We start from the raw sequence: 25,962 nt of genomic DNA on the forward strand, positions 1-25,962 counted from the left end.
ACATCATGTATTACGTATTATTTTTTACGTATTAATCTGTTAATAAATTCGTTTTTAATGCTAACTCTATAATTTTTTTTGTCCTCCTGTATACCTGGGATAGTGAGAAAAATTTGTTAGTCACCTGTGTAACTGAGAAAACTCGGGTAGTGAGAAACCTGGGATACTGAGAAAAATAACTGGTCCCCCTGCGATTCTCACTTAGCCAGGTTCCACTGTATATATATATATATTGTAATATCCCCTTTTTGAGTAAATAGTTATTTTTTATGTACAAAATGTTTTTATTTTATGTGTCATTTCAATATTGTCCATTTGCTTTATTAAACCAAAAAGAAAGCTAATCACTTTTGTTCAGTCAAATATAAAGTAAAAACATTGTTAAATAAAGCCAAGTTGGCATTCTGAAGTCGGTGAAATCGCTGTCATGTTGAGCAGATTCAAATATATTTATCTTCCCATCAAGATTTGTGATTACAGTACATTCAAGAAAAAATAGAAGTTGATACTAAATGTTAAAGAATCATATTCATAGAGAAATTCACATTTAAAAACTCAAAACTGTTGTGCTACAATTGATGTTTACAATGAACATCTTGACAGCACGTCTTGGTTTTTGGATTCATTCGTTGCTTAGGCGTGAGCGGGGAATAATGTTTCCTGGATGCAGGAGGTCATCATCATCTTTTGTCTAGGTCAAGAGTAGACATTTTGAGAGAGAGGACATTGAAGAGTCACCCAAGAAGAATAAGGGACTTTGTGTTTTGGATCGCTATTGAGGAGTGAAAACATTTAGAGGACAAATTCTTTGTTAATAGTCAGTGTTTATTTTCTGAAAGATTGTTTACAGCAAGTGTTAGTTTATTGAAAAAGAACACAAAGAAAACCTTCCATCATCAAAAGAAGATTTATAAATTGGCTAGTGTTGTACAAAATAGAATTTAGGTATATTTATAAAGGTAGTTAATAAACCAGTTTACTGTTCTGATTTCCTAGAAACTGGCCCTAAGATTAAGAGTTTAAAATCTTATAAAATTTAAAAATATATACAAATATATATTGCCAGTAACATTTCCATTAAGAAATTATATTTACATGCAAAATACATAATATAATTAGTTAACCTTATCTTGTCTCTCACAAATACTTTAAAAAAGTATTTAGAATATTTTATATGTATTTTTATGTATTACAACAGCAGAATTGCAGGAATGAAAGAATAGATATCATGCAAAACTATCCAGAAACACCTTGGGAATTTTAGAAAAAAGAAAAGAAATAATTCAGTAAAGATGACAGAATCTCCAGCTTACACTCATAAAGTAAGACCTAAGAGAAAATATAAAAAAGGATCTTAAAAAATATAAAGAAGATAAAGTAATTAAAATACTCAAAATGAACAAATCCTTCAAAAAATTAAAATGGGAACTAAATGAAGGCAAATACTGGCCAGTGAGTTACAAAAATAATAAAGAAAAGGGAGTGAGCAATAGAGACAACATGATTAACTTGGCAACAGAATACTACCAAAGAATTATACAATACTGAAGAAGAAAAAGTATTTAAAAGAAAAAAAAGACACAATGGGGATTGAAAATACTGTTCCTACAATATTGCAATGAGAAGTGGACAGTATAATTAAGTCACTTAAATGCTCAAAAACCTCTGGACAAGATGGAATTACAAATGAAATTCTAAAAGCTGGAGCAGAAGAATTATCAGCAGTGCTGTACAATTTTTTCAATAAAGTCATAGAAAAAGAAGAAAACCTTATGGACTGGAAAATATCAAAAATTGTTTTGCTTCACAAGAAAGGGGACAGAACTAAATTAACGAACATCAGACCAATATCATTAGGTGCCACAATAGGGAAAGTCTTTATATAAATCATCCAAACCAAATTGACAAACACTATAGATGAAAATTTACCTCTGGATCATGCAGGATCTAGTAAGGGCATGTCTACAATTGATTATTTAAATGGTGTAAACCAACTCATAGAAAAAAGTATAGAATATAATTTAAACGTATACGTTGGATTTGTTGACTTCTCCAAAGCCTTTGACAGCATATATCATAGCAGCATCAAGACAGCTCTCAAGTCGATAGGTATCGAGAAAAAATACATTTCTATAATAACAGAATTATATACTGACAACAATGCATATATATCTAGGGACAGGAAAGGCAAGGAGATTCCAATCAGGAGGGGAGTCAGGCAAGGAGATATGCTATCACCACAGATCTTCAGTATAGTATTGGAACTTATTCTAAAGGAGATAGATTGGGATAGAAATGGAATCAATATCAACGGTGTAAAACTAAGTACTCTTAAATATGCAGATGATGTGCAATTGATCGCAAGAAAAGAAGAAGAAATAGTGACCATGCTAAATCAGCTTACAGAGGGTACCCAACACGGATTATTGTTGAACCACATGAAGACACACTCACATGTCACCAAAGTGAAAACTGACCTTCCAGAAATAAGCATAGTAGACAAAATCACATATACAGGCAATCAACAGAGATTCAAACAAGGATAGCTATAGCTTGGCGGAAATATTGGAGCTTACGAATGATAATGAAGAACAACAATATCAGCCGACCTATAAAAACATTAGCTTTCAATAGCTGTATATTATTCGTGTTGTCTTACGGATATCAAACATGGTCCCTCAACAAGCGCCATGAGAAAAAATTCCCTTGATATCCCTTAGATGGATTCCCATGGATATGAAAAGGAACCGAGGCAGACAAAGAAGATGGGTAGACAAGATAAAGAAGGTAGATAGAACACTGTGGTCATGAAAAGCCAAGGACAGAAAATACTGGAAGATGAAGATAAGTGAACTCTCAGTGAACCGAAGTACGGATAGTCTCTGTTAAAGACTTCAATACTGCTTAAAGGAAGATCTATATATACATGTATATAAAGAAAAAGTAGATGTAAATGTAAATACTGCTATTATAAATGTATATAAATAAACTTATTATTATGTATATAACACCTTTAAAGTTATAATATAAAATAAGTACTCAGTGAAGAGCTTACTTTTAAGGAATAAATAAGTAAAAAAGGCTACAACAAAGGTTACAGGAGGCCAAAGGTCAAAATACAGGATGCTATTCTGTATTGTTGACTGGAAATAAATAAACGGAAGATGGTGTTGTGGAGAGGGCAATAATGAAACTAAATGACCCCAAGGATCTTCTGTTTCAATATGAATTGTTTCTTGCTGTTGATAGTGTAATTTAAGGGTATCCATAACTAGTGGGTGTGTCCATAACTAGTCATTTACCCTACTGAATCCCAATCTAAGGCTCAAATTAGGTTACACCATTTGATTACCATAGAGTAAGCTAAACCATTTGATTTCTTTTTTTTTCTTAAGAGATTCTAATATAAAAATGATCTTGAATTGTCAATAATCAGTTCAGTGATGAAGAAAATAAATATTATTTTTTGTCTTTAAAAAACCATTAAATTCAATATCATTTATATCATATTTTCAAAACTAATATAATTAATAATTTAAAAAATAAATACTAACTTCTTCGTGATATTTGTAAAGGGTAAATGAAATAAAAGGTCCCAATATAGAGGTTATGTGGGCACAACCAACAACAAAGCCAGCAACTAAACCAACATAATTTGGTGACAAGTCAATATAGTTCATATAAAAACCATTGAACTGGAATGAGCCTAACAGCATTCCAATGCAGTGAAACGAGAAGCTCAGGTAATAATTTGAAGCAAAAGCACAATACATAAAAAAGTAAAAAGCTCCAAACTGACCTGTAAAAAAAAAAAAAAAATTAAATTTAGTTTATAATCTATAATCAAGAGGATCTACTGTGTAATTTATTCCTGGTTGCCAAGTTGAAATAATAAATTTGTTACTATACAAGTTACAATCATATGTTTAATAAACCTCCCAATTGGAGCATCAATGCATGAGACCATTAGAATTCACTAGAATGTCGATGAGTGTAATCCAGGTAATATGAGGACCTTCTTCTTTCCCACCGGTTCAGACAACAATCATCTTTACAAGGTGACTTTGATGACCTCCCTCATTCATGCTCTTTTCCTTTTTCTTCATTAACAAACCTGTTCCTAGCCAGATCTGACACGAGGTCTTCCCACTTATGTGTTGGTCACCCTGTATCTATTTCTTAAACCCTTCTATATCCATTGCCAACTTCTTGATTTCACCAAGAGTGATTCTGTTTCTAGCCAGATCTGATACGAGGTCTTCCCACTTATGTTTTGGTCACCCATGAGGCCGTTAACCCATAGTCTTAGCTTCCCATAAGCTTTTTGGGAGTCTATAGATCAGTATTCTTAGCACATAGATATACCATATCAATTCTTTTCTATGTATACTTTCTATTAGGGGTTCCTGCCCTGTTTCTTCTCATTCAGTTGAATCTAGTTTTACTGAGAGCTTTCCTCAAGAACTTCTATGGTTTGTAAACAGCTTTTGAATTTTTTAATACTAGGCCAACTTTCAGCTGCATAGGTCAGTAAAGGTATAAAGACTCGTCTATACACCATCATCTTTGTTTTCAATTCCGCTTCTCTTTAGCAGATTATAATGCTAAAGAGTTGTTAGACCACATGTGTTGCTTTTCCTATGTGCAGGTTTATCCCGCAATTCAGCCTCCAACCATTAATAATTTTGACTCCAAGATATTGATACCCATCAACCTGTTCCAGATTCAATCTCCTACAAATCACATTATCTTGCTCTTCCTGAAGCGTAAATTTCATTATTTTCTATGCCTTCTTTCTAATATTCTGGAGTAGAACATCAGAGTTACGGATGAAAGGGATATGGATCGATAATTTTCATTCTACTGTAGAATCTTCCTTGTGGATCTCTTTCTTTTGGAATGCCTTCTTGAAAATGTTTAGTAACCATTTTTGTACTTGATATTTATCACTTGTCAACAGATTTCCTCATCACTAACTGCCTTGTTGTTTTTGGCTTTTGTCATAGCGATTTCGTGCTCCCAATCCTCTATAAGAACATTTTTTTAACAAAGAGCTTCTTCATCTTGTTTTGTTTCATCCACAAACTTCTAACCAAAAAAATCGACTCATTCTTTCAAACCTTTTGACTTCTTCATTAATCAATTGTTAAGTCCTATTTTGAATACTTCTTACCAGCTTTCCATATTTCCCACATAACCTTTTGTTCTTTTTCATTAAGTTATTTTCATTTTATAAATGGTTGATATGAGAGAACATGTTCCTGAGGATGTTGATTTTCATAATGATCAATTAAACTGATGCTCCAATCCAATTTGTATTTTGATGCCTGTCTCTCAAACCAAAGTTATTGAAAGTTTTGAAATTAGTATTGTTAAAATTTTAAAGAATGTTATTCTGAAGGAGACTAATTGTTTTAAGTATTGGCAAATATTTGTATGGCATATTTTAATTTTTTCTCAACTAATATAAACTAAAAAGGCATTTGATTTTTCATAACCAATAGGCAAAAATCTTTGGAAAAAAAGGCAAACCAGAAAAACCTCGATACTACATTCAGAAACCATAAATGTTCACTTATGCAAACTTAAATGAAGACTTTTTAAAATTATTATATTTTTTTATGTATCCAATGACATTAATGGTATTTCTATGTTTTCTCTTTATTTTTTCCTGGTCCATTAATTAAGACCATACAAAATTACACATTTGTTTAAGAGGCTTTTAAATTTTATTATTGTATCTTACTGTGATTTTATTGTATTTTAATTTATAATATTTACATTACCTTAGAAGGGAAGATAAATATAAGAGTTAAATGCAGTATTTTTATTGCCTTTAAAAGGTATTAAACAAGAACTTACTTTGTTATATCAAAAATTAAAACAGAAATACAGTCAAGTTTTTCAACTTTTGTTTATTTTGTAAACACAGTTTAAATTTATTCTATTTTAAACCAGAGAACTCTACCAGTTATTAAAACTGTAGTGTGTATTTAAACTCAGGCAGTGCTAGACATTTCTATCTTTATCAAAGCTGTTATATAACTTTTTTTGTAGACAATGAATTGTGTATAATCATGAATGAATATCAATAAACTACTTCACTATTTGATGAAGAACTGTATGACAATGTGGATTTTATGAATAGACACTCAAAAATTCCAAGATAAAATAAAGATCGCATGCAATGGGATGGGGACTTAAAGAACAGATTTTGTATTGAGAAAGAAGTGGTTTATTTTGAAAATGATAAAACCTATAATGGAATCTCTTAAATAGTGTTTAATAATTATCTTGAATAGTGTGTAACAATTAGTTAAGAAAGTTCTTTTAAAGAAAATATATATATTTTTTTTCACAGTAGGGCACAACTATGCGAACAATAAAATCACAAAACTTCATCTTAATATTGTTGTTTAGTTATTAACTGATTCTTCAAAAAATTTGTCATTAAAAAATAATTTTTTTTTTTTTTTTCCTATGCCACAGGAAGTGGGCTATTACGCCATTTTCCCTCTCGCAGCCCAATACAATTTTACTCTTCCTCTTAGTTGGTCCGCATCTCGCTCAACATCCTCCAGACCAACACACACCAAAAGATGGTCCCCATCCATGTCCCCCATGCTTAAAAAAAAATAATAAAAGTTATCAATATATGTTGATATTATTTTCCATTATTGCAGATGGAAATTCTTGAAAGCATAATACAGGGCATGGTTGCTTCCGGGCCTACCAGTATAGGTTTAAGGTCGATGAGACTGGAGAATGTCCATTGTGCCCAGGAATGGAAGAGAGTGCAGAACACGTTTTCTTCTTCTGTCACCGCTTTCATGAAGAAAGAAGAGAGCTCCGTTTGTGGCTCAGACCCGATAGCAGATAATATCGACAATATTATGCTGCTTAACCAAGATTATTGGATGGCAGGTCAATGATTTGCTGCACAGGTGATGCAGAAGTTAAGAAATGAGGAGAAAGATAGGTGAACCAGGAGATAGCCTAAAACAATGAGGCGGTACTCAGCCACTCACCCCCATAATGTAATGCCAAACGGCGGTCCCGTGGGAGGGTGAGAAACAGTTGTATGGCGGTGGTTTTAGCGGATAAAAATCCCACACACGGATAGGTACGGGCCTATCTGTGTCTTTTGATGATTTCTACCGACCCTCGTAAAAAAAAACTAAAAAAAAAACAATAATCTTATTCATAGGCATATCATTTTCCCAGAAAAATCTTTTTTTTTTTTTCTATTCTATTCCATTTTAAGAATATAAATTTTATAGTAAACAAATTACTAACCAATGCCATTGAAAATATGATGAGCTTCAGAATGATTCAGCTGTTTCCTCTTAATCAAGAACTTCATCACAAAGTATGTTGTGTAAACAACAAAACAGCCAACTAAGAAAGGTAGTCCCATTACTAAGCCAACCTATGATTTAGGTTAAGATTAATATTACTAAAATATTAGTATTTATAGATCAATAGATGGATAACACTAATCACTAACAAAATATTAGTATTTATAGATTAAATATCAACACACATCAACATAATTTCTTAGCTCGGTTCTAGATGTGAAAATTACTTCCACTAACTAATAAAAGAAAAAAAAAATTGTTTTAACAGATAAAGTCTGCTTTTGAAGAAACTAAAACTTCATTTTGGAATTTAAGCAAACAAGTGCCTGAGAGAATAGCTTGCAGTTTTTTTTTTTTTGAGTCAATACAATTTATTAAAATTGAGACCAAAATCAGCTCTGTATGATTATTATTTTCCAAGTTGTAACTTTTCAAATATTGATCACTTTTCCTAAAAAAGTGAACATTCTTTCTTATTTTGTGAAATATTGCCAAAAATATCTGTTCTATGAGAACAATAATGCAGAATAAATTAGAAAAAAATTCAATTATTTTTTATTTTATTTCAGCCCAGGACAGAATATTTAGCACAATGGTTCTCTAAAAATAATGGATTACCACAGATACAAACAAGTAGTAGAATCTGAGAGAAAAAATTTCTCAAGTTGCATAAATAAATGATTAATTTTTTATTAAATTCTAATAAACTAAATAAATAATAAATGCAAATTGGGTATATACAGGAAGAAATTATTGTACTCTAAACTTAAAAAGACTTTTCAAGCGTAATAATTAAATTGAAATAAAATGAATAAGAAAAGAAATTAATTCTACATATTCTATATACTTGGTTCGCTTTTAATATTTATTCTGTTCATTGGAATAAAAAATTCATAAAAGTACTACTATACAAAATGAGCTCCAGGGACAAGAACTTCAAAACTTACTTAAACGGAGTGTCAAAAGTATTCAGAATTTACTGATATTTTTATTTCTAATTATTGTTTATTCATTTAGCTACTTTTTAAAGGAGTTACTACCCCTCTTTTGATGTTAGGAGAATGCTAAAAAATAAGAAAAAACAAAATTTACAACAAAAATAATTTTATTTTACATCTTTTTGATAAAACACTGAAAAATATTAGTATACAAAGTATTCAGAAACAATTAAGTTCATAAATAAATTAAATCCTGAGACAAATTAATTAACTAGTGATATATGAATATTTTGTCTCTAACCCTTTTTATTTAATTACACATTTTAGCATTTCAGGCATTCATTTGTAATTTAATATTTTTCTTCTAGGTCGCTTTTATTTTCAATATTGCATTTCCTAACTTCTCTTTCTAGGTGGGCCTAAACATATTCAATTAAATTCAAATTAGAGATGTAATTCAAAACTTTCAGGACAATTGTACAATAGCCAAGGCCTAGGAGAAAATACATCATGATTAGAGTCATTAACTTGTATTGTTTTATCCAATCCCAATTTTTCTTGCATTTTTATTAAAGTTTCTTTTGAGAATATCAAATACTTGAATCTACCCATAATTTTGTTGATGAATACGAGCTGGTTACCTATTCTCTTTGAAGAAAAACATCCCTAAACTGTCATAGAGTACCATCCTATTCTAACACCAGATGAGGGGTCAAGTTTTCATTTTGTGGGACTTTCACAGAAATAAAATTGGACAACCCAAGTGGGGGTCCCTGCAGTTCCCATGTTGCAAAGACCTACGCGTTAACTCCCTGAGCTACAGACGGCCCAACCCCAAACCGTCACTGACCTTCCTCCTTGTTTAACTGTCCCACATATCCTTTTTTTCAATTTAAATTCTTTTAAAGTGACATGTGTAACCATTACATCATTACAAAATTCATTTAGAAAATTGTTTGTGAACACTAACCTATTTCTGTTATATACTTGATTCGAGGAACTTTTTAAGCTACTCTTCCATGATAACCATATGTTCTTAGAATGCGACGATCAGTTGAAAAACTTATTGTGCATCCAAATGTTCTGCAAATTTATTCACAAAGCTTGGGGTCACTTAATCAAGGTTTCCCCCCTATTTAATTAGATATGATTATTTAATTTCTAACATTTAAATATTTTAGACAAACACTATTTTCATCACCATAAAGTTGATTTTCACTTCTGCATTTTTTTTTTTTATTATATCTCCTACTATACACACAGACATTCTCACATTCTAACTATTTTTTTTTTTGTTTTTACATTTTTCTCATACAAAAATTACCTGAAACCATTTTTCAATTATTATTTAATTCTAATATTCCTGTTATGAGGGATATAGTCAGAATTAATTAATTAAATTGCTATTGCTGGTAAATTAGAGCTATGGACAATAATTTTAATGGAATTAAATAAATTAAGGATTGTAAACAAAAAGTCTTTTTATTATTGTTATTATTTTTTAGTTATGCTAAAAGGGTTACAATATTGATTAGTATGTTAATGAAATTTAAACTACTGATTAGGAAATTAAGGGTAATACAGAATACAATTTTATTTTTCTGATGAATTGGTGGGTTGATTTTTCTGAACTAAGCTCTTTTCAGTCCTATCATTGTCTATCATCATCCTCTCACTTCTTCTCCCTGGGTTGGGTGTAATGTGACTCAGATAACTTTTTTAAACCAAACAAATCTTTGAAACATAAATTCATATTGAGGATAAGTGGGAATGTAAATAGTTGACAAGTTTAAATATTAATGTCTGGTATTGAATGAACTGTATTTTTATAGGTGGGTCTAAATCTCTACTGATTCATGAAATGAAATTAGCAAGCTTAATTAGGTTAGTTTTATGAAAAAAGGGAAAATTAATATCCCGTATTTTACTTTAAACTTTTATTTCTTGTACTATATACTGCATTTATGGGAAATAATGATGGAAAATGAAAAATATGAGTAGTTCTAATGCAAGGGTCTCCAAACTACGACCCGAGGGCCACATCCGGCCCGCGGACAGATTTTGTCCGGCCCACGGAGAGTTAGCATACTTGAAAACTCCTTTTAGAGAACATATTTTTTATAGCAAATTAAATTTAGTTTACTGAAGTATTCTAATTTTATGTTGAATAATTATTAATATGACATCTACATTGATATGGTCATGGGCTAACTACTCATAACATTGTTGTAGGCTTATTGTTATTGTTTTTGTGATAAGTTGGATAAAGAAACACAGAATTGTAATGAGTAAAGACATGTATAATATGCAGAAAATTTTACTTCAGTATATAATAACTAACAAATTATTGAAATGAATCCAACTAACATTTTATACATTTTAAATAAAAACATAACTTATAACAAGCATAATGACATATGAAATACTAATGAGATTTATGTAATTGAGATTTTCCACTGACAATAGTTTGTAGTTGTGGACTAATTTTACTTGTACCAATTATTAAAAGAGATTTAAGATGCTCATCAATTAATTTAGATCTGTAAACATTTGTTCTTAATTATGTCACTGCTCTGTAGATCAATCATTTCCATTTGAAGTTGAAATTACAGATAATGACAGGAAAATTAATAATATGCAGTGTTGCCGTTTTGCGGACTTTAGTCCGATTTGCAGCCTTTTTTAAACGTTGCGTACTTTTACAGACTTTTTTTTCATCAGCGGACTATTTCACTTTTTACCACCGGCAACAATGATATGGTTTTGGCCCTCGGAACTTACTGGAGTAATCAGTATGGCCCTAAGCCTGGAAAGTTTGGAGACCCCTGGTCTAATGCAACAATGTTTTACTAAGTTGGTGCCTTGAGAAAGACAGACCTTCATCCTCTAGCTGGGAAAGACAGAACGTAATATAAAAAGATAAAGTAGTGCGTGAAAAAGCGAGCTTTGGGATTTAAATTTCTAACAAATAGAAATTATGGTTGCATAATACGTGCGACATCTAAATTTTGGATATTTTTTTAATGTTGTGTTAAAGACATGTAAAATAAAAGTATTTTTTCTCACTAAATAAAATACAAGCAGATTGTAACTAATTAAACTAATTAGTTTAAGTATATATAATTTGAGCTATTAAGGTTGTCAGGGATGAGTTTGTAAATAACTTGATCAATCCAAGGATTTATCTGGGAAGAAGAAAAACAAAAAATGCCCAGAGCTCAGTGTCATAGATCCACCGAATTTTGATAATTTTTTTTTTTGCTACCACTGCTTTTTACTTTCACTTACTATAAATAGAATATATAGTAAGGAGAAGTATTCTAGCCATATAAAATTTTGAATTCTAGTTTTTGACAGAAATACATGTTTTAGGTCCTGTTTGTCCAAATAACCAGAATTTGCAAATGTCCTGTGTTTGGTAAGCCTAGATCAAAAAAAAAAATTTAAGTAACTGAAATTACATAATTAAGGTGGGTATATACCAGGGATGTGCCAGAAACAGAAAAAAAGAAAAGCATCTAATTCAAATGGAAAATGCTGAGATCACACAATCTTTCCCAATTGCATTACTGCTTTATTGTCTTTTGTTAAACTGTTGTATATCCACTTTTAGAAACCCAAAAATTCGAATTTTAAGTAAAAATAAAAATTATTTTTTTCCATTAGAGGGTATAATTCTTTTTTAAAAAACTATGAACATGTAATTTTAAAAAATAAACTTGTTAAAACAAATTAACATGATGCACATTTTTAACAAAATATTTAATTTGGATATTTATGTTTTAAGTGTGTAAGCATATATCTAATCATTACTCCAATACCATCGTCAATATCATGGAATAAACCATCATGCATGAATGCTGGGGTCGAAAAGACCAAGTTCTTCTTATCAAAGACACATTCCTACACATCTGTTTCTTCACAAATAGCTCCTAGTTCCCTCCCATCCACAGTAGAGTTTCTGTGTGGCCCTTATCGGTGCTATATCTTCCTAAGGTTATGTTAACATTGCACATAAGTTATATAATTAGTCAAACTTTTAATTTCCCCCGTGAAATTAAAAGTTTGACTAATTATGAGGTTTATTAAAGTACATGAATATGGGACAATAGTCCCGAAACGTTGTGCAACATTATGATAATTTAGAATAAAATATGTTCAAATTGGAAGTTTTAAACCTCAAAAAATTTATTGCAACTGACTTACCAGACTTCCTAAAAAGAAAATCCAGATTTTACCACTCATTTTGGCACTAAATGCCTCAATTAGAATTAAAATAGATATAATGAATTTTCTCTTACTAGTTTAACATCTAATCCCAGACTGTGTTGATAAAACATAGGGATTATCTTGATGAAGGATTGTGAAGCATAGTTGTTTGCTGCCTGTGTGATCATGAGGACATATACTGGAAGACAGGTGAAGATGGCTTTCCATGGAATGTAATCTCTCTAAAAATAAGAACAAAAATATGTCTTTCTGATTATTAATCTTATACATTAGATACTCTATTAATTATACATTTATTTAAATCTAGTTATTCTTATTGTTTTATTAAATAAATTAGTTTCCATTTTCAATCACATCATTCTTTCTTTTTTTCCTTCAGTAATAATTTATTTTAATTTTATGATTGTAGATTTTTAATTCCACAATTTTTTTCTGTAATAATGATGATATATTTTAATTGTTAAATAGATAATTATTAAGACACAAGTCTCATCATATGAATACTGGTAAGTATAGCTATCAACAAAGAAAATCGAAACTAGACTGTGAATACAGAAGAATAGAATATACCAATACTTTAAATATGCTTAAAATAAGTTAAATAATTTTATTTTATTTAATTAAACGATTTTTTTTTTATTCAATAGGGAATCTGCAGTAATACAGGGTTAACCAATATTGCACTTCCTTTCTGTTTCAAAAATAAAAATTCATACAATTTTTTTTTTTTTTACTATGCCAAAGGAGGCATTTCTGCCATTCTGCTTTGTACAGCCCAGTATAGTTTAGCTTTGCCGATGTAACTCCCGTCTGTAGTCAAGTCCGCCGTTGCCGCACATGCAAATATGTGATCGTCAGTCATCTCACCAACTCCGCACAGGACGCAGTCCAAAGATTCAGTCACACCTATTCTCTTCAGGTAGTGCCACAAATAGTCATGTCCAGTAGCCAACCTGAAGCATGCCACTGACACCGCTCTTGGTAAAGTCAATGGAGGGCGCCTCTTAGGATCTAGCAATGCCGTCCAGTTCTTGTCCCCACATTCTCCTCTACTCCTTTCTTCTGCTCTTTCAGTGATGGCGCTTCGGGCCATTTCTTTCCTCATGCCCATGGTGATAGGGAGAAGTGGCTTTGGTTGCCTAGCCCCTAACCATGCAAGTCAATCCGCCTCCTCATTCCCAGGTATACCGCAATGGGCTGGAATCCACTGCATTACCAATACTTTAAGTATTTCTCTTTTACATTCTATGGATTTCCGGTATGCGAGAATTCTAGCATTAGATGAGGGACGTTCAGACGCTATTGCCAGCAGTGCTGCCCTAGAATCCGACAGCAAAACTATCTTCTTTGCGCAGGCGTGAGTAATCTTTTCGAGAGCTAAAGTAATTGAAGCTAAAGTAATTGAAGCTACCTCTCCATCAAAATTGGTAGCGTTTGCTCCAGCAGGTTTTACAATTACAATTACAATTAAATTACGTTCTTGTAAACTTTTTCATGGTTTTTTCATGGTAATAGCAATTTATCCCATAAAAATATAATAGTTGACTGCTCACCTAAAATTTCAATAAATCTTTTGTAAAGAATATAAAAAAGAAAATACCTTTTATTCTGAATTAACCAAACTCACAATTAAATAATAGAATTTATTAAAGTTAAGATACTAAAAAGTGAACTAAATTTGTCATGCCAATCACTAGATCCTTACATATGTTGTTCGAATGGCAAATGGTAAACTTTGTTCAATATACCTCCTCTCATAAACAGAAATATAAAAACATGAATTAGGACTTTGACTCCCTAATCCTATGTAGGCCAGACACCAAATGAAGCCGATATTACCAGAGAAGTAAAAGATGGAAGGCCACCCACCCTGACCAGTGCTCAGATAGCCTCCCATCATTAAGATGATGGCATTTCCTAAGTAAACACCTACAAAAACAAAAGAAACTGATTAAACTTATTAAACAAATGAATTAAAGAGTAATATCATAATAGGAAAAGAAAAAAAAAACTTGTTAAGAACAAAAATAAAATACATAAATAAAAGTAATTCATATTAAAGAGCATGTTTCAAACAAATGACAAATAATGTTACATTTTAAAGTGAAAAGGACATATATAAAATAATATAAAAGTAAGATAATACTAGGGAATATAAAAATATTAAATATAGGTATGCATTAAATGATAAAATACATAATATAGAAAATAAGACAAGAAAAAAAAACGATATATGAATATTACATAATGCAATAAAATTAAAAGAATGTACAAAATTATGTTGAGGTACAAAAGTGCTGTAAATTTATATGATTATTATTATTATTTTATGGGTAACAGACCATGGAGGCCTAAGTTTCTTGACATCGCAGGGTGGGTTCGTCACTACTCCCACGCCTATTTTTTGTGAGTGCCAACCATTAGCTAACGGGCCTCACAAATGGCCGTGGGAGATTGTCAGTGAGTTTTGCATTATTTTATGCTTGAAAAAAATCTGGGTGGGACCGGGATTTGATCAACAACCTGAAAGGTTGGTAGACTGGCTTGTTACCACGCTGCTACCAATGCCCCCGCTGTAAATTTATATAATAGGGAAACATTAATTATAAAGCAATAAAGTGGATGTTTGAGAGAAATATAAAATACAAATAAATATAAATATGTATAACATAAAAGATGAGTTGTAACATTTCGTAATAAAAAATATATTAATTATAAAGTAATAAATGTAAGTATTAGGGGAAAATATGAGATAAATATAAAAAACAGGTAAAATATGTGGAGGGATAATAGGTAAATTAACTTCAGGTAGGTTAGAGAGAAACAGTCTTTATCAACTTCATGATTGATGGATATCTGTTGCAAATGGACATGAATGGATTCTGAAATGAGGCATTTTTTATGGTTGGGGACAATAGCAAGAATTGATGTTTGGTTGAAGTTAAAAGAATGGCTGAGGGTTAAAGCATGTTCTGAAAGTTTACAAGTAGAAGGGTTATAGGAGTTAATAGAAGTTTAGTACTGGGAAATACAGCGTTTAAGCTGGTTTTTTGTTTTGCTGATGTAAGAAGAATCACAATTAGGGGTAGAACATGGAATATGGTAAATTACATTGGAACAGTGTAGGACAGGAATAGGATATATTAGGTCGATTTTTTTTACAGAAAAAGTAAATAAGATTAGTTTTTAGCGTCATCAAAAACCCTTAAATATGAATTTTCATAAAATACAAAAAATATTTTACTAAACCCACTTTGCAACTTCAGTTGGCAGAAACCTGTTTGGTATAGGCAGACGTTTGAAACAATTCAGACTGACTGACGTTACGAAGTTGGGTAGGTAAAATAGTTTTTTTTATATTTTATGAAAATTAAACTCATTTAATACAATCAATAATCTTTTGTTCTTGTTCTACACACACACACACACACACAAAAAAAAAGAAAAATTCAATGGCATACAATAACCATTAAATACCTGTAGAGGAACAACAAAAGGTTCAGCCTCTACTGCTGAACCCAGACATCTACCATTTGGTAAAGAACAACAGGATAGGAAAGAATTTTTAAAAAATGATTAATTTGAGGATATATAGGACCTCTGAGAACTCATGGTCAAGTCTCTTACATACAGAGGCCATTAAATGGTATTTAATAACATAACACTTTCTGACCATCATCCTACACCATATTTACATGACTTAAACTGCCAATAAACCAGTATTTTCTAAAAATAATTTGATACGCAGATACCATTACATTCCCATTGTGATAGTACATGTATCTAAAACAGTGGTTGTCACATCCTTTGAGTTTCTCAAGTCTCTGAAACTCCCTTTTGGATTGAGAAATGATGTCCATTTTATTTAGAGGTATATTAAATCTATTTTACTGGACTTAAACTTTGTTGTTTGTTACCTGGATCTTGTATTTTAAGAAATTAAAGAACCTCAAAGTACTTAGATCTTGAAACGCCCAGAGGTACAAAAAGAATATCTATTAACTGTATCAAACCTGCATATCTGCAATATAGTGGAACAGATTCATTATCCATGTAGACTTCATTCTGTTAGTAGTTGCAAAATTCATCTTCCTCACTTTGGCTGAAAATTCCAGATTCATCACTTAAGGAACAATACACATGTTCTGGACGCACAGTAGGATCCCTTCAAGTATCACTCTGTTGTCACTAAAGAGAGGGTATGTAGTAACTCCCAACATGTATGCTTTTTTTATACTTAGTTTTAATGCATGGTTGCTAAATTGTATTAACCTTCTGATTAAAAATACTTGAAGAAAAAATAGATTCTAGTAAAAACATAATACCGTCCATACCTTTTCATTGTGACTTTATTTTCTATAAACTAAAGTATCTTATCTGTGAATTCTTACTGGATAAAACAACAGGACCAATCAGCATTAATTCATCTGGTGGCATCCAACGAACAAGTTGTGAGTACACCAATGGTCTAATGAACCCCTAAATATAATTAACAAAAATATTTTTATTAATCTGCTTCATCACCTGACTATCACATTTTAATGTTTTTTTTTAATTTTTTACCTTGCCTAAAGGTCAAAAATTAAAACAAAATAGTTCTGAATTCAATTATAATTTTTTTCTTTTAGGACATTTCGGGTAACATTTCTAAAATTGCTAACAATCAATTAATTTAATTTTTAATTATTAATATATAAAAACAGTCAAATAAATAAAGAAGTATTTCAACATTATTTTGTTTACTCATCTAATTTTCACCAATATTATTAGGTGAGTCAAAGTTTTTAATTATATAACAAAATTTATATTTACAACTAAAAAAATATAATTTGGTCAATGTCTAGAACAGAAAGGATCAAAGTTATAAGTTTAATGAGAAACTATGGGAGAGGGAGCAGTTCAAGATAACTAAATTCCAATTCTAGATAATTGTAAATTTATATTTTATAATATATTTAAAAAAAAAAAAATGATACACCTAATACTAGGGCAAATCATTTAAGTAAATAAAATGATATTAAAATACTAATTAATTTATTGAACATTTTTTTTTTTAAAATATTAACTAGATATAAAAGTAATTTATTGTATGCAACTGCGGAAATGCTTATTTTTTTTTAAAAAAAGTAATATTTCTATAACTTATAAATAAACAAATTATATAAGCTGAAGACAGGGACAAAGTATCTCCAAAACGTCCTAGAAGAAATATCTTTTATATATGTACATATTTTTATAAATAATAATTGAAATAAGCATTTAAAAAAAAATAGTGACAGATTTTGCTTTGATAGCAAAGATGAAACAAGATAACATGCATTAGGAAAACTTTGTTTATCTTCATCAATGTTATGTTATACCTACAATCTATTTCCAGTAATTTTTGTTGATAACATAAGTATATAAAATGGAACTTTTTGATATTTCATTTGATAACTTGGTTTGATTTTTATGTGTTTTGGTGCGCTGAAACCAGAAATGAACTCTGTTTTCTTCCATCACTTACAGATATTTTGCAAATTTATGATATGTAATACCAGTTTTGTAGCACAATAATCCAGAAAATCTCTCATAGCACCCAAGGTACTCAACCGATCAATTTTTTAAAGTATCAAAAGGACATTATGCCTAATGCAAAAAATTTGACTCTTCTTGATCGATTTGGATTTGAGATATAAGACCGTGAATATGTAATTGTTTAAGGAGATAAGACAAAAAAACATACAGATTAGCCAAAATTATCAAATCAAATTTTTGGGTGTCGACCTATATATTTTTTAATATTGATGCAATAAGGGTTACTCCAATTTTTTACGCTTCCTCTTCTACTCTGAGAGCAGGTTTCAATTAATTTTGAAAAGAAAAACTGAGTTATTTCCAAAACTGAATCAGAAAAAAGGCTTTTGACTTTCACTTGCCAATAAATGAAATACATGGTAAGGGGAAATATCAGATCAATATCACTCAGATCAGGGGAAAGATCATGAAAAATTTTATATTTAAATTTTTGACAGAAATATAAGTTTTTAGGTCCCCTGTATCTTGTCTTGCAAAATGTTGAGTGTGTGTTTGTTTTAATGATGGGAGGTGGAAATCTTCAAAAGATGTGGGTAGACCTAATAGCGGGTATAGATGTGGTTTCTATGTGTGTGTGTGGGATTTTTACCCACTAAAACCACCTCTCTACACCTATTTTCCACCCTCAGAACCACCATAAGGCATTACATCATGGGGGGGGGAGAGGCTGTGTGCCACCTAGTTGTGTTAGTAGTATGAAAGGTTACCTCCTGGCTCACCTTTCCTTCTTTCTTCCTGTGTTCTTTAATGAGTAGTGAATGGAGCATGAGCAGTTCCCCAAGTTTGATTATTTCTTACAAATAAAACACGAATTTGATGATAAATTGGTAGGTGAATGTGCATTAGGTTGTTTGTTTAGCTGAGTGGTTAAAGATTTTCTTTTCATCACGGTGATAAAATAGTTTTTTAATTTAACAAAAGGTACATATACTTGAGCCTTTTAGTTGATAGAAAAAAAATCACAATAAAATAATTTATAGTATTTCCAACATTGATTCTATAACAATTCAGCATTAAATAAATGATTTAGAGTATGATTCTATAAAAATTTAGCATTAAGTAAATGCTTAAATAAAAAATGTAAATGTATATTAATGGTTCAGAGCAGGATGTAAATTTTATTGAACTGCAATATTCTTATAATTCTCTCATACTTTTGCAACAAGAAATATTACTAAAACCACTTTCCTGAAAACTGTTGAAACTTGGATCCGCCATTTTCTCAATTGAAAGGTTCATTTGGAAAATTAGTACAAGAAAGTATTACCACAGTGAATAGTATAGAAATATTTGTTCTGAAACGAGAATTAATTTCAACTAAAAGTAGGGGGTTAGTGAAAGTTGCGTGATTCGTGCACTGCACCAAATTTTTTAATTTACCAAAATTTTGTAGAATGGCTACCTCATTATTGCTCCAGACTCCTCAATTACAAATATTTTAAACGATTTATTATTAAATCAATTATAAATTATTAATGAAAAAAAAATTCTACAATCACCTTGGCTGCCCCTTGCATAAGTCTGATAAAAAAGAAAATATTCCAGTCATAATTCCTGATCAAAGTTGGAGTTATATAGGTTAAAAATGTGCCTATGAAAGTAGATATTAACAACATCATTTTTCCATCCAATTTAGTGGTCAAGTAACCAGAGAGAAAACAAGAAATCATCACCGAGTAAAAGTAAGATCCTTTTGACATTGTTACTTGATCAGTTTTCCAATCGTAAGTCTAAAAAATAGCATTTTAAATAATTAAAGTTTTCAATGAGAAAATATGGGTCATTTCAAAATTATATTTATTCTTGCCCTACCTGTTACAAAATATACAGGTGTTTGTAGCAGTGAGAAGCTACACATTACAAACCATTGCTATAAGTAAAACATTTTTGTTACAATATCAATTAACATATTTTGTGATCTAAAAATACTTATTAAAAAGTATGATTTTTTTGTATATGTATTTTCTCTTAGGTATCTCTTGAACCTCTGTATAATAAGCACTCGTGAACATTGATGTATGAATTTAAAAATAAAAATAAGATGAAAATTTAGGGAGTAATAAACACAAGGGCTGGGATTTAAAAAAAAGAGGAGAATGAATAATTATAACATAAAAATGTAAAGATTTTAATGGATCATTTTTCAAGGCATATTACTCAAAGAAAGAATCTAATTTCAGGCTTAATATTTTGGAGGAATGTACCCTATACCCTACCTATATGTAATAGATTTAAAAATAAAAAATAAATCTTAGAATAGATTTCCTCCCATCCAATGATTTAATATTTCTTTTTTCAATTTTTCGAAAAGTGAAAATGAAAAAAAAATCAAATATTAATACATTTTATGTTTGGGAGATAAAGTTTAAAATTTTAAATTTTTTGCAGATAAAACATCTATTCTTTGTTATACTACTATATAAATTACATGTTTCAGATTTATCAACATATTGACTTTTTAGGACCCTGAAAATTAATAAACTAATAATTAATAACAATTAATTAAGAAACTATTAGTTTTTAAAAGCTTATTTATCTCAAAAATTAGATTAATCTAATCTCAAGTTTAATATTCTGAAGTTTTTTTTTAAACATATTTTTTTGTATAAATATAAAATGTACAATATTTACTATATATTTTTTGGATATCCTGTTATACGATACAATTTTCCTATTAGTAATAGCACTTTAGAAACTTCTCTATTTTATATTTTAGTAAAACAAACTGAAGGGGGGGGGGCAAAATATTATTGAATTAAAACAAAATACTCATCATTGGATAGAAAAAAAATACATATTATTGGGTAACATGAAATACATATCATTGATTTATATTTATACTAATATACGTTTAATTCTTTCATGTTTATGTCTATGGATTGTAGTTTAAGTGTAATTATCTATTTCTGTGATTAGAGGGTTTAATGAGTTGGGGCAAGACTGGAAGAAATTCTAAGTCAGTTTATATATGTAATCCTGTACAATGTCTATATTTAATTCAGGGTGCATTTTAGACATTCTTGTGTAGTATGGATAATTATTAATGATTCTGAGGCACTCATTTTGAAATACTTCTATTTTTTTTTTCATTTTGGTTGAAATAGTAAAACTCCATATGGGGCAGGCATAATTTAAGATGGGTCTCAGTACAGCTTTATATATTATTAATTTATCTCTATTGGATAATTTTGATATGGAATTTTTATGTGGTTAAATAATAGTTTGCTCTCTAAAGCCACTCCTAGGTATTGTTACAAAACTTCAGTCATTAATTACTATCTTATGAAAATCTTTTGGTACGGAAACAACTAAATGAGAGTTAATCATGACTGTGATAATTAATAAATAACATAGTATTTGTAATAAAATAACGTCACTTTCACCTCTTCTTCATTCAATTTTCTAGAGAAAGCTGTTCTTTTATATTTATCTCCCGGTTTACTCCTGGACTAATTTGTAAAAACAGAAAATACATATAAAACATGTGTAAGTACCATCTCAGCACAGTATTTACAAAAAGAAATGGTAGTCCTAAACATTTAACTGGCAGTGCATATGGAACTGATTTCCTAATTATGATTTTCTAAGATTAACATATCCAGAATTAGGAGTGTGTAATTTTTAAACAAGCAACTTTTTCAATTGAATATTCGACATCATTTTCAGATAGCCGAGGTAATAATGTTGAAACTTGGTATAAATGTTTTTCAATGGTTGAATAAAAATGCCAAAAGGCTAAATTAATGTTAACCATAAGTACTACATCCGCCTACACAGCTATTGCCCGGAATGACGCAACCTACTAGCTAACACAGAAACTACTCCTGGTGACAAGCAAATGCTGTATATTAATGTTTGTACTATTCATTGTAAATACTTTAATTGTAACATGTAACAACTATATAAGAGGCTGATCGACTGAAAGTTTATGTCTTATAGGTAGTACCTCTAGAGCCCAGAGACAATAGTAGGCCAAAATGAGAAGACCTCAGTGTAAACTCTTGCTTCACGAGAAACACACCTCCTAAGGAGAAAGAGGACAACAATTTATATAGTAAAGCAGTGCTTTCTAGTGCTATATTTTGGAAAATGCATATTGCATCTATTTCTCTGCCTTCTCTAGATTTCTCTTCCTTTACCTTTTATCCTTTCATAGGACTCAGGGGCTGGCTACCCCTCAAGGTTACAAACCCCTTTATATCTATAGGAACAGTACCCGATGGAACAAAATAATCTTCCTGCTGCAAGACTTGGCGGCTGGCTACCCTCCAGGCTTGGAGGCTCTGGTACCTACAGGAATAGTACCTCTTTCGTACCTACAAGAATAGTACCTCTTTCATACCCACAGGAATAATACCTCTTTCATACCCACAGAAATAGTACCTCCTTCGTACCTAAAGGAATAGTACCCTGTTTGAAGAGGTTACGATCCTTGGAGAAATTATGGCTGGCACCCGTAAGACTTATCCTGTCTAAACACCTCCTAATGAACTACATTACCTAAGTGAGCATGGATTGTCTAGAACTTCTGAGCAGGAGTGCCTTATCAATTGGAGTCAAATCATTTAACACAATCACCTCGATAGTAGCTACATTGTGGTAGTGAAATTGTAAACATTACCTATTTAAACCCTACTCTGGTCCCAAAGAAACATTTTGGAAGGTTCTAGAAACTTTTTAAAGACAATAATCATAATTATTTTAAAACATTAAAACATAATTTTAAAAAGTGGCAAATAGCACATATAATGATTACACAACTAGAAAAATTACTGTTCTTTAGAAATAAAACTAATATTAACACAGCCAAAGGATAATAAAATGGCCAAATGAATTGGTAGATAATACAACTACTCTTCATTTAAATTATTTAAGAATATACATACCTGATCAGTCTTATGATCTTGGTTAGTCATGGCAACAGCAGATATTCCAATGTTACCCTGTTGAACATGGTTGACGAGCAGTGCTCCTGCCAGCAACACACACTGTATGTGCCTTACCCCAAGCATGTCTATCAAATTTCAGAAATGATTTTCTCAAAATAACTATAATAACTTGTAAAATGCACAACTTAATTACATAAAATGTAAATAATATCAATGATAACTTGCATGGTACTGGATATGTAGATTAACTTTTGTTCTGAACCCATTTTTTAAAGTTTTAAGTTGTTGAAAGTATTTAATAAGTAATAAGTGTTATTATTTATGGTAACATAAAAATGAGTTAAATTCATTCTTATATTTCACGAACATTTTTCCTATAAATATTTTAGGACAAAATTAACTGTAGTATCTTCTATCCATTTCACACATTAAAAAAGAAAAAAAAATAAGATTTCTTGAACCATAGAGCTTCCCCACACCTTGCACATAACCAAGTTAAACTAAATTGTGCCTACCAACTTAACCACAAATAGACTAAATTCTTACCTATGTGCAAGGTTTATCACTGAAAGCTTCAATATCCAATTATTTTTCTAGAACTTTAATTTTTAATTATTATTAAATTAATATATTCATATTTCTATGTTTCTTTGCATTATATAATTTTAAAATTTACTTTCCTTGATTATGTTATTCTACTTACATATTTAATTAAACGTTTTATTTTCCACTTTTCTCATCACTTTATTTTTACTAATTTTCATTCTGTATAATTATTTACTTGTTTCATTCTGTTTATATTTCCTCCTTTTAATTTTTTTTTTGTATTCATTGATTGTTATCTTGATCTTTGTTTTTAGCCCTGATGAAGGCTAGAAACTCTAGCCGAAACATTGACATAATTAAATAAGTTCTCTAAACTTGTTTGTGTTTTTTACTGACCGCACCCCCAATCTCATCTTCTCATCATATGAATTAATATATACTTTTATAAGTATACATTGCTACTTTGCTTCAATAGTGACTCATCTGACCAAAAAAAAAAGAAAGATTTAATTTTAATTGCAATTGGACATTTTCCAAATACGGTAGTTTATTAAATTTACTTATTTTTCATCATGTTACTTCAAATTATCTTTTTAAATAATTATGGGTTTGATGATTTTAATATATTTTTTTCCTTTTATTATTTATTTATTTAAATTTTCTAATATTTTCAACGTTTTCAATGTTTTTTGTATAAATTGTTACTATTGTAACAATATATTACCTTCTTATAGTATTATTTGTAATTTTCTTATTATTTTTTTCATTATAATAAGTTTCACTCATTTCTGTTCATACTAATCAACTGAATACACCCCCCCCCCCCCAACCATTTACACATCAAATAGGTTAACTATGATCACATTAAATACTTTTTTACATTCATCACACTTTATATGGAATATATAGTAGGGGAAAGTTTCAAATTCGAGTTTTCGACGAAAATCTTATCCTGAAGGACTATTGAAATAGTCTGAAATGACATTCTTAAATGAAGAATTTAAAAAAAAAAAATCTTCCTCTGAAGTACATTTTATGTTGTTTATTTGAAATGATTGACCACCTCACATTGTTACTAGTAGTGAAAAATGAATAAATAAAATCTATGAAAGGATTTGATAATGACACTAAAAGAGATAAGAGGAAAAATATTTTTTCAGCTTTAAAACACATTTTCAGAAATAAAAGTAGTAATATAAGACTGGCATTACAGAAAAAAAAAACTCAACATAATTCGTACACTATTATAATTCTGAAATCAAACCAGTCAATTTGTCAATAATTAATTGCTAAATAGCAAAGGACAAAACAATGGTAATATTCAGAAGTATATTATGAACAAAATCTTCTAGCACAAAGAGGTAAAACTATATATAACCATATAAATTAGCATTTCATAGGCTAAATGCTATAATGAAAACTATACCAACCCTTCATATACCTGGTCTTTCCACTATTCATCCACGACGAACTCATTTCACCAGATAGAAATCTGCTGTACAAATGACTGTCACCCATTGAATTAGTTCTCTAATTAAGTTACTACAACTATATTTCTCTATCTAGTTATCTATAACTAATTAACATGTTAGAAAATGAATCTATAACCTTTCAATTAGTACATATGATTAATTGAGCCTTTCAGGTGACAGAAGGACTAACTCTATGATATTAGTCTTTGTGTGAATAAATTTATACATTTAATGAATATATGGAATATATAGTAAGTAGAAGTACTGCGATTATTAAAAAATTGTAATCCGAGTTTTCGAAAGGAAATGCACGCTACGAGTCTGGGCAATGTGCCAGCAACTATTTCGTTGAAATAGTCTAACCGGAAGTGTTACTTCAGAGAATCGATCTTACACATCTATATATCAATGGAAAATTAAATTGTCTTTAATACGAGGTAGGTTGCTGACGGAAATGGAGGATTGTTTCCATTTTTGACAAATTGACCCACGTATCATGAGAACCGAATCCGATACAAGTCGAAAATAAGCAATATTAACCAAAATCAGTGGCATGAATTTCTGTCTAACCCTCAGGATTGGATCTTAAACTTTTTTTTTATAAACGTAACACAAACCCTTTTGCTTAGAGAAATCGTCCTAAACCTATCATCCCAATAGGAGGAATAGTTTTTGTTATGTTTTTTTTTTAATATTATTAATTATGAAGTGACATTTTTGTTTTATTGTTTTATTCTAACGAATGTAGATAGCCCAGCTTGTGTCTATTGTTTGTTATTAGTTTATATATTCAATTCCTACCTCTCTTCCCTTTCTACTCATGACAATTACCTCTGAAACACGACCAAAAGAATCCTAAAATCCAAACATATCTCCCACCCCCTTCGACGAAATGATAGCACATGGGCAGCATCCGACAAAGATAAAGCCGAAGAACTAGCCATTCATCTTT

General features: G+C 30.3%; 1 protein-coding gene across 7 annotated transcripts in view; it reads right to left on the minus strand.

Annotated features, from left to right (window-relative positions):
* LOC106678149 (putative inorganic phosphate cotransporter) overlaps nucleotides 1-25,962 on the minus strand; it is a 78,669-nt gene that overhangs the window by 12,283 nt on the left and 40,424 nt on the right. For 2 of the 7 annotated variants that reach the window (XM_067050020.1, XM_067050021.1), the window contains exons 1-8: nucleotides 24,969-25,167; nucleotides 22,990-23,117; nucleotides 19,603-19,833; nucleotides 16,918-17,005; nucleotides 14,232-14,455; nucleotides 12,598-12,747; nucleotides 7,297-7,429; nucleotides 3,555-3,799 (exon numbers count right to left, since the gene is read on the minus strand). In XM_067050020.1, coding sequence (XP_066906121.1) covers nucleotides 3,555-3,799; nucleotides 7,297-7,429; nucleotides 12,598-12,747; nucleotides 14,232-14,455; nucleotides 16,918-17,005; nucleotides 19,603-19,833; nucleotides 22,990-23,117; nucleotides 24,969-25,056 — 1,287 coding nt within the window. In that variant the 5' untranslated portion in view covers nucleotides 25,057-25,167. Of the gene's footprint in view, nucleotides 1-3,554; nucleotides 3,800-7,296; nucleotides 7,430-12,597; nucleotides 12,748-14,231; nucleotides 14,456-16,917; nucleotides 17,006-19,602; nucleotides 19,834-19,915; nucleotides 19,974-22,989; nucleotides 23,118-24,968; nucleotides 25,168-25,962 lie in introns of those variants that run through there. The other 5 variants (XM_014416501.2, XM_014416503.2, XM_067050022.1 and 2 more) reach the window with 5 other exon arrangements.

Source organism: Halyomorpha halys, unplaced genomic scaffold, assembly GCF_000696795.3.
Source record: "Halyomorpha halys isolate HHAL.00 unplaced genomic scaffold, Hhal_1.1 Scaffold126.1, whole genome shotgun sequence".
Classification (NCBI taxonomy): domain Eukaryota; kingdom Metazoa; phylum Arthropoda; class Insecta; order Hemiptera; family Pentatomidae; genus Halyomorpha; species Halyomorpha halys.